Source organism: Salvelinus sp. IW2-2015, linkage group LG18 (genome assembly GCF_002910315.2).
Source record: "Salvelinus sp. IW2-2015 linkage group LG18, ASM291031v2, whole genome shotgun sequence".
NCBI lineage: Eukaryota > Metazoa > Chordata > Actinopteri > Salmoniformes > Salmonidae > Salvelinus > Salvelinus sp. IW2-2015.
This window is the reverse complement of record NC_036858.1, coordinates 22,361,357-22,375,300: the sequence shown is the minus strand read 5'-3', so window position 1 is coordinate 22,375,300 and position 13,944 is coordinate 22,361,357. Positions and strand designations below refer to the sequence as shown.

The window sequence follows — 13,944 nt, the reverse complement described above, 5'->3', positions numbered from 1 at the left end:
ACCACTGTTTGCCCCAGCGCCTTTGTTTTTCAGTATATATTCTGCTGTTTTATGGTACATGCATTGATGTTCGAGAGAAAAAAAGTGTTTGACGTTTGCAGTAACTTCTTGTAATATCCAAAACTAGCTTTTGGACACTCTTGTCCAGAGTGAATTACAATAAGTGCATTCAACTAAAGTAGGTAAGAAAACTACATATCACATTCATTGCTAGTCGAAGTCTGTAAACTGGATGTCATCGATATGAGCTTCTTTCATAGGGTACATACTGCAAAAAAGCWAACAGTTGAAAGAAGTTTCCAAACAATAAAGATGATCACTGGTAATACTGAGTGACTTTCCTCCAGGGTTAAAGTACATTGGATGAGACTCAGTGATAACAGTTAAATCAATGACATAGCCAATAACTCAACTACTTTTACTTAAATAAAACTTGAGTATAACCACAACTTACTTAAACATTAGGGGAGGCAGTTAGCCTAGTGGTTAGAGCGTTGGGCCAGTAACTGAAAGGTTGCTATATCGAATTCCCGAGCTGACAAGGTAAAAATCTGTTGTTCTGCCCCTGAACAGGTTAACCCTGTCACGATCATGTGGAAGAGATTCGGACCAAAACGCAGCATGAGGAAAATAAGCCATCTTCCTTTTATTATGAAGAAGGCAAAACGAAACAAAACACTTACAAACTACCAAAACAACAAACGATCGTGAAGCTAAATAACGTAGTGCACACACACAGGCTACAAACGTTAAACATAGACAATTCCCCACAACAAACTAAAGCCTATGGCTACCTTAAATATGGCTCCCAATCAGAGACAACAGAAACCAGCTGTCTCTAATTGGGAACCCATTCAGGCAACCATAGACTTTCCTAGACAACTACACACAACATAGACACAGCTAGACAACTATACTAAACATAAAGCCAACTACTCTAAATAAACCCCCTAAACCTACAATCACCCAGGACACTCAAAACCCACATAAATACCCATGTCACACCCTAACCAACTAAAATAATAAAGAAAACAAAGAATACTAAGGCCAGGGCGTGACATAGCCCCCCCTTAAGGTGCGAACTCCGGGCGCACCAGCAACAAAGTCTAGGGAGGCCTGGGTGGGCATCTGACACGGTGGTAGGCTCAGGCTCAGGGCGAGGTCCCCACCCCCACCATAGTCAATCCAAGCTTATTATCTCCCCCTACAAATGAACCACCCTCCATATTACCCCACTTAATTTCTTTGGGTAACATCGACAGCAAAGGGCAGCACCGGGATAAGGGCAGCACACGGGATAAGGGCGGCACCGGTGGGACGGCAGCTCCGGGCTGAGGGAGGCAGCCCGGGCCTAAGCTGCGGATCCTGGCTTGGCTGACGGCTCTGGCTGGTCATGCTGGCTGCGCTCTCGTCTGGCTGGCATGCTGCGACGGCTCTTCGTGGTCCATGGCTGGCTGACGGTCTGCTGGTCATGGTGGCGAATGGCTGCTTGATCGGTCTGGCGGAAGGCTCTGGCTAGGATCCGGTCTGGCGAAGGCTCTGGCTGATCCGGTCTGGCGGAAGGCTCTGGCTGATCCGGTCTGGCGAAGGCTCTGGCTGATCCGAGTCTGGCGGAAGGCTCTGGCTGATCCGGTCTGGCGAGGTCTGGCTGATCCGGTCTGGCGGAAGGCTCTGGCTGATCCGGTCTGGCGGAAGGCTCGTGGCTGATCCGGTCTGGCGGAAGGCTCTGGCTGATCCTGGTCTGGCGGAACGGCTCTAGCGGCTCATGGCAGACGGCGGCTTTGCAGGCTCATGGCAAACGGGCGGCTTTGCAGGCTCATGGCAGACGGCGGCTTTGCAGGCTCATGGCAGACGGACAGTTCAGACGGCGTAAGGGCAGACGGGCAGTTCAGGCGCCGCTGGACAGACGGGCAGTTCAGGCGCCGCTGGACAGACGGGCAGTTCAGGCGCCGCTGGACAGACGGGCAGTTCAGGCGCCGCTGGGCAGACGGCAGACTCTGGCCGGCTGAGACGCACTGTAGGCCTGGTGCGTGGTACCGGAACTGGAGGTACCGGGCTAAGGACACGCACCTTCAGGCTAGTGCGGGGAACAACAGGGCACACTGGACTCTCGTGGCGCACTCTATACCTGGGGCGTGGTACCGGCACTGGTGGCACCGGGCTGAGGGCACGCACCTCAGGACTAGTACGGGGAGAAGTGACAGTGTATACAGGACTCAGGAGACGCACAGGTGGCTTAGTGCGTGGGGCCGGAACTGGAGGCACTGGGCTGGAGACACGCACCATAGGGAGAGTGAGTGGAGGAGGAACAGGGCTCTGAAAACGCACTGGTAGCCTAGTGCGTAGTGTAGGCACTGTAGGTACTAGGCTGGGGCGGGGAGGTGGCGCCGGAAATACCGGACCGTGCAGGCGTACTGGCTCTCTTGAGCATTGAGCCTGCCCAACCTTACCTGGTTGAATGCTCCCGGTCGCCCGACCAGTGCGGCGAGGTGGAATAGYCCGCACTGGGCTATGTAGGCGAACCGGGGAAACCATGCGTAAGGCAGGTGCCATGTATGCCGGCCCGAGGAGACGCACTGGAGACCAGACGCGTTGAGCCGGCCTCATGACACCTGGCTCAATGCCCAATCTAGCCCTACCAGTGCGGGGAGGTGGAATAACCCGCACCGGGCTATGAACACGTACAGGAGACACCGTGCGCTCTACTGCGTAACACGGTGTCTGCCCGTACTCCCGCTCTCCACAGTTAGCCTGTGGAGTGGGCGCAGGTCTCCTACCTGCCCTTGGCCCACCACCTCTTAGACCCCCCCCCCAAGAATTTTTTGGGAATTACTCACGGGCTTTTCGGGCTTCCGTGCAAGACGCGTCCCTTCATAAATCCGGTCTCGAGCTTGATTCTCCGGCTTCCAGCCACATCTCCTTGCTGCCTCCTCATATCTCCGCCTCTCTGCCTTCGCTGCCTCCAGCTCAGCTTTGGGGCGGTTATATTCTCCTGGTATTTCTCGGTCCAGAATTTCCTCCCAATTCCAATAGTCCAGTGTACTTTGCCGCTGTTGTTGGTTCCGATCATGCTGCTTGATCCTGTTGTGGTGGGGAATTCTGTCATGATCATGTGGAAGAGATTCGGACCAAAACGCAGCATGAGGAAAATAAGCCATCTTCCTTTTATTATGAAGAAGGCAAAACGAAACAAAACACTTACAAACTACCAAAACAACAAACGATCGTGAAGCTAAATAACGTAGTGCACACACACAGGCTACAAACGTTAAACATAGACAATTCCCCACAACAAACTAAAGCCTATGGCTACCTTAAATATGGCTCCCAATCAGAGACAACAGAAACCAGCTGTCTCTAATTGGGAACCCATTCAGGCAACCATAGACTTTCCTAGACAACTACACACAACATAGACACAGCTAGACAACTATACTAAACATAAAGCCAACTACTCTAAATAAACCCCCTAAACCTACAATMACCCAGGACACTACAAAACCCACATAAATACCCATGTCACACCCTGACCTAACTAAAATAATAAAGAAAACAAAGAATACTAAGGCCAGGGCGTGACAAACCCACTGTTCCTAGGCCATCATCGTAAATAAAAAATGTGTTCTTAACTAACTAGCCTAGTTAAATAAAAGGTTAAATAAAAATAATCAAATAAAGCATGACTATAACATATTATTAATGTGCATAACCACCACTTGAGTATAAACACTTACTACTAACATATTACTTACACATTCACTAATTTAGTGAATTTATCAAGTGTTGTTTGCATGCAAGCTCTGTTGCCCATTTATGGTCATTGATAGATTGCATTTTCGGTTTGTTCTTGCTAATAAATCACATCCTGTAGAAAAAACAACACTGAAACACAGAGGGTCTATTTCTGTGCTGGTAAACATGGACACAGCACTGGAAAAAATAAAAGGCAGGTTCCTTTCAGCGCTCTGATCCAGACAGAAAACACAATACTTGAGCTGATGCTTCACGAACAAACAGGACACTACAAGCACAATTGAGAGCCCATCGGAAGAGCATCATCATAAAAAACACATTACTTCAATGGACACACCGAGATATATAAATTGAATAAAACAAGCAATGAGTGGGAGAAAGGGCATTGTCATGTGCCGTATACAGCACCTGAGGAAAATCTCTCTGCACACTCATGAAATATGAGAGAAGCATTCAGTCTAAACAGACCTTCATCAGAGCACTACACAGCAGCACCTAGGCCTACCACCTACAGTACAGCAAAGCCATGCACTAACAGTTTCCGCTGAGCTAGTATGCTGAGGAGAAGCTAGCACACAGGGCCGGATTAACAAATCATAGGCCCCAGGGCTTTTTTTCTTTCTTAGCACTTTAACGGAAAACCAATAGAAAAGGGGATTTTAAATGTTAAGAAAAATTTAAATTTTTTCACATCCCTACCAGTAATCTAAACTTGTAGAAATGATGGCCGAATACCGACTGGGCACGTTCCCAGGGGCCTGGACTAGAGGTCGACCGATTATGATTTTTCAAAGCAGATACCGATTATTGGAGGACCCCAAAAAGCCGATACGGATTAAATCGGCCGATKTTTTTTACATTTATTTGTAATAATGACAATTACAACAATACTGAATGAACACTTATTTTAACATAATATAATACATCAATAAAATATATTTAGCCTCAAATAAATAATGAAACATGTTCAATTTGGTTTAAATAATGCAAAAACAAAGTGTTGGAGAAGAAAGTAAAAGTGCAATATGTGCCATGTAAAAAAGCTAACGTTTAAGTTCTTTGCTCAGAACATGAGAACATATGAAAGCTGGTGGTTCCTTTTAACATGAGTCTTCAATATTTCCAGGTAAGAAGTTTTAGGTTGTAGTTATTATAGGAATTATAGGACTATTTCTCTCTATACGATTTGTATTTCATATACCTTTGACTATTGAATGTTTATATAGGCACTTTAGTATTGCCAGTGTAACAGTATAGCTTTCCATCCCTCTCCTCGCCGCTACCTGGGCTCGAACCAGGAACACATCGACAACAGCCACCCTCGAAGCAGCGTTACCCATGCAGAGCAAGGGGAACAACTACTCCAAGTTTCAGAGCGAGTGACGTTTGAAACGCTATTAGCGCACACCCCGCTAACTAGCTAGCCATTTCACATCGGTTACACCAGCCTAATCTCAGGAGTTGATAGGCTTGAAGTCATAAACAGCACAATGCTTGGAGCATTGCGAAGAGCTGCTGGCAAAACGCACGAAAGGGCTGTTTGAATGAATGCTTATGAGCCTGCTGGTGCCTACCATCGCTCAGTCAGACTGCTCTATCAAATATCAAATCATAGACTTAATTATAACATAACACACAGAAATACGAGTCTTTGGTCATTAATATGGTCGAATCCAGAAACTATCATTTCGAAAACAAAACGTTTATTATTTCAGTGAAATACGGAACCGTTCTGTATTTTATCTAACGGGTGGCATCCCTAAGTCTAAATATTCTTGTTAGATTGCACAACCTTCAATGTTATGTCATAATTACGTAAAATTCTGGCAAATTAGTTCGCAATGAGCCAGGCTGCCCAAACTGTTGCATATACTCTGACTCTGCGTGCAATGACCGCAAGAGAAGTGACAATTTCACCTGGTTAATATTGCCTGCTACCCTGGATTTCTTTTAGCTAAACATGCAGGTTTAAAAATATATACTTCTGTGTATTGATTTTAAGAAAGGCATTGATGTTTATGGTTAGGTACACATTGGAGCAACGACAGTTCTTTTTCGCGAATGCGCACTGCATCGATCAAATGCAACGCAGGACACGCTAGATAAACTAGTAATATCATCAACCATGTGTAGTTGTAACTAGTGATTATGATTGATTGTTTTTTATAAGATAAGTTTAATGCTAGCTAGCAACTTACCTTGGCTTCTGTTAAAATATTTTATCAAGGTTTAAGATAAATTATTAAATAATTCTACTCAGAAACTTAACCATTAGGATTAGAGGTTATGTAGCATGGAAAAGGGGTAATTAAAAATAACCCTTGGGGAAGGAATGTATGTGTGTGCCGAAAGAAAGGAAAGAGACTCCTTAACCTATGTTTAAACCGACCCAGCTATAACTCTGTGGAGATAAGACAGGGAGAGAGCCCCTCCAGGTTTTCCGTATCTGGGGGGGACTGGAACTGTCAGCTGAGTGGTAATATACTGTGGTGAGACTTCAGGGGATAATCCAAATATAGTGTGTATGTATGTGCATAGTTTAAGAGAAGGTATAAAAATAAAGTTTTTGTATATGCACGTCAGAGGTCTCTAAATAAACATTCCTGACAATTGTAGCTGGGCCTCCGCCTGATTCATTCCAACCAGTTTCYCACAAATTCTGGGTATCAGGCTGAGTAATCAATGAATTGGGTTTATGAACACTGAGAACATAATTCTCGTGACAGCTTCTTACTCCATTCGCGTAACAGGTGTGCTCCTCGTGAGGCAGGTGGTTAGAGTGTTTGGACTAGTTAACCGTAAGGTTGCAAGATTGAATCCCTGAGCTGCCAAGGTAAAAATCGGTCGTTCTGCCCCTGAACAAGGCAGTTAACCCACCGTTCCTAGGCCGTCATTGAAAATACGAATGTGTTCTTAATTAACTGACTTGCCTAGATAAATATAGGTGTAAAAATATATATATTTTTTAAAAATCTGCAAAATCGGCGTCCAAAATTACCAATTTCCGATTGTTATGAAAACTTGAAATTGCCCCTAATTAATCGGCCATTCCGATTAATCGGTCGACCTCTAGCCTGGACCTCCAGTGGGCCCCCATTAATTTGGTTAATCACTCTCATTCAGATATCATTAACATGGCACGTCATGGCAAAACGTGTAGAATTGCAGGTGTTTAGCTTTAAAACTGCAAAAATTACCCCCAAACCTCCTCCCCCATCTGATGATTTGGAGAGCGGCAGCAGGCTATCTACACTCATTGAGCAGGCTTCTGTGGTTGGTGGTTATATATAAAAAATATAAAAAACGTATTTCTCTGCTCAAGGGCACCCTACTGGCTTGGACCACAGGACTTCAGCCCCTGCATTAATCAGACCCTTTTAGTGTGTGGGAAGTGTGTGCAGCCAGCCAGGCTGATGAGGGTATAGACTGAGTGAGGGAGATACTGAGGGAGGAGAGGAGGAAAAGGAAGGGGAGAGGTATAGATTGTGGAGAGGAGATGGTGTTCAGCTGCACCTGATGGTGATGATTTCCCCAGGGTTGGTCCTGATGTTCCAGCTGCAGTTGATCCTGGAGGGGTACTGGAAGGGCCAGCCAGGGCTGGTTATCACTCCACTGGAAGCTCTGACCTGCTCTGCCACATCTACACAGGCTGGACAGAGACACACACACGGACACAGACAGTCGCGCACACACACAAATKAGCATTTTTTTGCGTTTTTTTATAATTTCGGCTGGTAGTTTCTAAAGTAGTGCTCACAAGCCAAACGGGTCGCTGATTGTGTACCACCTGACACATGTGTATCAAGTCATTGTTCGAGCCCTGCAACATGTGCACAAAGAGTAAAAAAAATTACTCTGCATGAGCTCGGGCCCACCCTGCAACCTCATTGGACAATACTGGGCTGATCCAATCCTGCCTACCGCTTTTACCTTTGACGAGAGAAAAAGGACAATATGGAATCAGGAAGGTAGGCCACAATTTTCTTATCAATAGTGCGTGACGCGGGCCTCCCGAGTGGCGCAGTGGTCTAAGGCACTGCATCACAGCGTTGAGGCGTCACTACAGCCTGGGGTTCGATCCTAGGCTGTGTCACAGCCGACTGTGAACTGGAGAACCATAGGGCGGCGCACAATTGGATCAGCGTCGTCCGGATTAGGGGAGGGTTTGGCTGGGGTGCTTTCCTTGGCTCATCGCGCTCTAACGACTCCTTATGGCGGGCAGGTGCCTGCAAGCTGACTTCAGTTGTCAGTTGAACGTTGTTTCCTGGCTTTCGGGTTAAGAAGCAGCGCGGCATGGTGGGTCATGTTTCGGAGGACGCATGGCTCGACCTTCGCCTCTCCCGAGCCCATTGGGGAGTTGCAGCGATGAGACAAGATTGGATCGCAATTGGATATCACGAAACTGGGGAGAAAAAGGGTGTCAAAAATAAAATACATATAAAGCGTGTGTCGCGAATTGGATATTTAAATGGATGTAAGTAAGCTTAAATCCTTATGAAATAGTCCTCAAACTCAACAAGGCACATCAGTTACACCATTTAGGAAATAAGATTGTGACCAATGTTTCTGATCCAGTTGAAAATTTTCTAATGTATTTGTGGCTGAAATGCCCACACATTTCACTTTGATTGTTATTTCTGGTCCAGTCTAGGGATGTGACAAATGGACAATTGTTATTAGCGTTTAAACAGACCATTTTTTTTTTTTTATCAGTTTTCCATTAACTTCTTCAGGGCAGGGGGCAGCATTTTCACTTTTGGATAAATAGCATGCCAAAATTCAACTGCCTGCTACTCATTATGACTGGAGATTTCAAACGTCTCATGTTTAGAATTCAATTAACTGATTCTAGCAATATTTGTTTTATTCCCTTGCCAGTTTGCCAATGCCAAAGATGTTAGAAAATTGAGTCAAGATAGTGTGTAGTAAATCTGAGTAGTTTGATGTGTATGATATTGGATGTAATTTAGTGAGAGTGTGTATGATGTCTGGATAAGAATAAGAGTAATGTGTGAATACCAAATAATAACCAATCCAATTTGCATGGTTGAGTGTCTATGTGTGTAACATGAATTGAGTATAGCCTTAATATTCAGGATGATAATTGCAATTCATATCGTATCACCATCATAGTTGCTAATTATGATGCAACTATGATGGTCATACAACATGGAACAGTTGACGTGATGACACTGCAGAAGTGTGGGGGCCGCACAACAAATTGTAGCCTGTACCCTGACGTCACTGTTTGCATGATCCTTGGTGATGCTGTGCATGGTCGGAGCAGACAGCCAGACTCCCGTGAAGTGCCATCTGAAGGGGTGGGATGCCACCTTGTGGACTGGGAGAGATTGGTTTTGTTCCATTTCCATCACTCTTGACAACCATGTGCCTGAACATGGAGAAAGGACACTTTTAATCGAACTCACATGCTGGAGACAACCCTTTTAACTTCTTTGGGGTAGGGGGCAGTGTTTTCACGTCCGGATGAAAAGCGTGCCCAGAGTAAACTGCCTGCTATTCAGGCCCAGATCCTAGGATATGCATATTATTAGTAGAGTTTGCTAGAAAACACTCTGAAGTTTCTAAAACTGTTTGAATGATGTCTGTGAGTATAACAGAACTCATATGGCAGGCAAAAAGCTGAGAAAAAAATCCAAACCGGAAGTGGGAATTCTGAGGTTTGTAGGTTTTCAACTCTTTGCTTTTCCAAGATACAGTGGAAATGGGGTCATGTTGCACTTCCTAATGCTTCCACTAGATGTCAACAGTCTATAGAACCTTGTTTGATGCTTCTACTGTGAAGTGGGGGCGAATGAAAAGAGATTGAGTAAGGTCTCTCCCAGACTGTCACGAGCTAACCATGCGCTGACCATGCGTGTTCATGTGAGAGTTAGCTGCGTTCCATCGCATTTCTGAAGACAAAGGAATTCTCCGGTTGGAACATTATTGAAGATTTATGTTAAAAACATCCTAAAGATTGGTTCTAAACATCGTTTGACATGTTTCTACAGACTGTAACGGAACTTTCTGGACTTTCTGTCCATACTTTCCGCTGGACTTGCACAAGCGTCATGAGTTTAGATTGTGTACTGAACGCGCGAACAACAAAGAGGAATTTGGGCATAAATGATGGACATTATCGAACAAACAAAAACATTTATTGTGGAACTGGGATTCCTGGGAGTGTATTCTGATGAAGATCATCAACGGTAAGTGAATATTTATAATGCTATTTCTGACTTCTGTTGACTCCAACATGGCGGATATCTCTTTGGGTTGATTTGTCGTCTTAGCGCCGTACCCAGATAATTGCATGGTTTGCTTTTTCCGTAAAGTTTTTTTGAAATCTGACACAGCGGTTGCATTAAGGAGAAGTGGATCTAAAATTCTATGTGTAACACTTGTATTTTCATCAACATTTATGATGACTTTTTCTGTAAATTGATGTGGCTCTCTGCAAAATCACCGGATGTTTTGGAACACCTGAACATAACGCATCAATGTAAACTGCGATTTTTGGATATACTGTAACTATGAACTTTACCGAACAAAACATACGTGTATTGTGTAACATGAAGTCCTATGAGTGTCATCTGATGAAGATCATCAAAGGTTAGTGATACATTTTATCTATATTTCTGTTTTTTGTGACTCCTCTCTTTGGCTGGAAAAATGGYTGTGTTTTTCTGTGAATAGGCACTCACCTAACATAATCGTTTGGTTTGCTTTTGTCGTAAAGCCTATTTGAAATCGGATTTCAATTGGATTTGGATTTACAACAAGTGTATCTTTAAAATGGTGTAAAATACATGTATGTTTGAGGAATTTTAATTATGGGATTTCTGTTGTTTTGAATTTGGCGCCCTGTACTTTCACTGGCTGTTGTCGAGACGCTACCATCCCACATACCCTAGAGAGGTAAACAACCGTGAACACTGGAACTCGGTTGAAAAAAAACTGTGTTCATGTGCCAGGGTTTGCCTACAGCCCGTCCCACTCTGGGTACACGAGCTCCGGCGATCAGTGACGTATCCTGATTGGGCCTGCCCCTTGGGGGTACTGTTGTCACAACAAGGCTCACTCGGTTTTGGTAGTAAGATGCGTTCCGGTAACCGGCTGGCACCCAGAGCGTGTGGCCAGACACTGCGTGTGGGATAATAGCGTGGTTTTGTCCAACACTGCGCATTCCCTTGACTCCGCTACCAACAACTAATCGCCTATGGAGCCCATAACCAGTATCACTAGACACCTCATAGGGACTAGTGAGCTACAGACAGGATTCAGCAATGAATCCCAGAAATGAGCCACCCATGGGGGAAGGGTGCCCCCTTGTGGACAGTGACCCAACTTGTCACTCACCCTGGGGAGAGTTGCGCAAGACGAACGAAAGCGAAAGCATTTGCCAAGAATGTTTTCATTAATCAAGTCAGGCTGAACACCATGGAACGTGGGGTAGCAGAGGGGGCAGCATTAAACATGGACAAGCTTCCAACATACCTTATACTTCCTTGAGTCTGTATAGCCTGCATGAAGCCCGGCCCCTTTACAGGCACAGAGGGCTCTGGTAATGGTCGACCTWGTACCCTGTTTACCAAACCTGGGGGCACTTGTTACCCCAACCAATTGCTCAGGGGGCTGGTTCTTCATTGGGTGGTGCATGCAAACCCTGTTTCCTTCACTCCCCCCAATAGTCATGGGGTTGCCATAATGCTGGGGGAAAGCTAGTAAGTTAAGCATGCTAGCCGACATTAGCCAGAAGGCTTTTTAGCTAGCTAGCCTCTTTGACCGCAGCACGGTCCGTTTACAATAACCAAGTGACATAGCGCTACGTGTATTAAACAAGAGAGCTACCCCAGCAACTCCACCATGGGGAGACAGGGATAGCTACTTAACCAACCTGGATAGCATGCTATGCAGCGCTAGTTTAGATAAATGTATGTATATGAGGCTGAAAAGCTGTAAAAAAGGGGGTAAAATTATTCTTTAAATCTTATATAACGGTGCTTGACTGAGGAAGAAACAGGCGGTGTGGGCCCCCGAACCWTGCCGTCCTCTCCCTTTAAGTAGCCTCCCGTAACCGGCGACAAAGAGCAGAGGAGCCGGGTTGGGCACGGGCAGCCCACGCCCAAACAGACAAGACATTTGCTCTGACCAGCCAATCCAGCTCCGCTTCCTGCACCTCGGGCATCAGGGAATGGAAAGTTGCCATCGGTAATTCCAAGCTACTTCAAGAAGGCTACACGTCTTTCCAGGGAATTTGTACGTAGATGTGGCAATGGGCACACGGACTGGTTCGAGCAAGGGCAGTGCTCCAAGCCGAGTCAAACTACACATAGATCGTATCTTTAAGGGAAATCCTATAACCACATGACTGGAGGCATGATCTCAACCCTGAACCCAGTTAAGCCATTGTCGTCTCGTCGTTTTCTTAGCTATCTTACTAATTTCACCGGAAAGTTTAAAATAAGTAGTTGTTCATGAGAACAAGCACAACACGTCTAAGGGGAGAGCACGCTCTAAAACTTTGGGACAGTTTAGTTGGTGCAATGTAAGACGGTCTTGTTTTCTAATTGTTTGTTTTAGTAGCGGGAATCGTTCCTGTTCACACCAAAGTGAAGAGTGGAATAATTGAAGGAATGAATTCTAGCCTCACACTTATCACCTGTGGAAGGCGAGTCACCCAGCGAGGCGCGGATTTCATTGGCCTTGTCAGRCTTCATTGTAGATCCTTCAACCAAAGTCACGAAAGTGCGGTATGTTGTACCGAAGTTGACTGACTGAAAGGGAACACAGGGTTATTGTCCATATAAGAWTTTTTTTGCCCAGTAGGTGGCTTTTGACTCAAGGAAATAGCCTAATCGGTCTGCGTCAGACTGCACAGAATAGTAAGGTAGTAATGGTTTATTATTTGTCCCACCCTGATTTGTTTAGCCTGTCTTGTGCTCGTCTCCACCCCCCTCCAGGTGTTGCCCATTTTCCCCATTATCCCCTGTGCATTTATACCTKTGTTATATATTTGTCTGTTGCCAGTTCGTCTTGTCAAGCATATCAGTGTGTTTTCCCTACTCCTGTTCTCTCTAGTCCCTGTTTTCTTGTTCTTCCGGTTTTGACCTTTCTGCCTGCCGTTCTGTACCTTACTGACTCTGCCCTGGACTACTGACCTCTGCCTGCCCTGGACCTATCGTTTGCCTGCCCCCTGTTTTGTTAATAAACATTGTGATTCGAATTGTCTGCATCTGGGTCCTGATAATAATTATATTATCACTACTACTGAGTGGTGCAGCGGTCTAAGGCACAGTATCTCAGTACAAGAGGCTCCACTACAGTCCCTGGTTCAAATCCATATCCAGCTGTGATTGGGAGTCCCATATGGCGGAGCACAATTGGCCCAACGTCATCAGGGTTTGGCCGGGGTAGGCCGTCGTCATTGTGTTTGTGCGTCTTGTCTTCATCGCGCACCCAAACACGAATTTCCAAGAATGTGTCCGTCCTTGTACTAAAACTCATATTTCTTATTCGTTTTGGAAGTTACAAACCTAAAGCCTTGAACATAAACTGCTGACACCCTGTGGAAGCCATAGGAATTGCATAGGAATTCAGTATGCCCCTATACTTTCCATTGCACGAGCATGGGCTCTCTCTCAAAAAAACTCTGGTTGGTTTTTCTTTGGATTTTCTCCTACCATATCTATTGTGTTATAGTCCCCTACATTTTGTTAACATTTCTACAAACTTCAAAGTGTTTTCTTTCCAATGGTACCAATTATATGCATATCTTGGCTTCAGGGCCTGAGGATCAGGTAGTTTACTTTGGGCACGTCAGTCAGGCTGAAATGGAATAAAAGGGACTCTAGCCCTAAGAAGTTAAACCTGTTAGGGCTGCAAGCCCGAGGTCGGTACACTTATGACAACATCCAGCTCAATTGCAGGGCGCGAAATTCAAAATCTATTTTCTTTAAATATTTAACTTTCACACATTAACAAGTCCAATACAGCTAATGAAAGATACACATCTTGTGAATCCAGCCAACGTGTCCGATTTTTAAAATGTTTTACAGCGAAAACACCACGTATATTTATGTTAGYTCACCACCAAATACAAAAGAGGACAGACATTTTTCACAGCACAGGTAGCATGCACAAAGCCAATCTAACTAACCAAGAACCAACCAAACTAACCAACAAACA

At 45.1% G+C, this 13,944-nt stretch overlaps 1 protein-coding gene across 1 annotated transcript in view; it reads right to left on the bottom strand.

The window, feature by feature from the left end:
- Positions 1–12,476, bottom strand: part of LOC111977691 (low-density lipoprotein receptor-related protein 12-like) — a 49,902-nt gene extending 37,426 nt beyond the window's left edge. The window contains exons 1-2 of the mRNA XM_024007239.1: positions 12,419–12,476; positions 7,267–7,402 (exon numbers count right to left, since the gene is read on the bottom strand). Of these exons, the coding sequence (XP_023863007.1) occupies positions 7,267–7,402; positions 12,419–12,476 (194 nt within the window). The remainder of the gene's footprint in view (positions 1–7,266; positions 7,403–12,418) is intronic.
- Between the last annotated feature and the right edge of the window lie 1,468 nt (positions 12,477–13,944).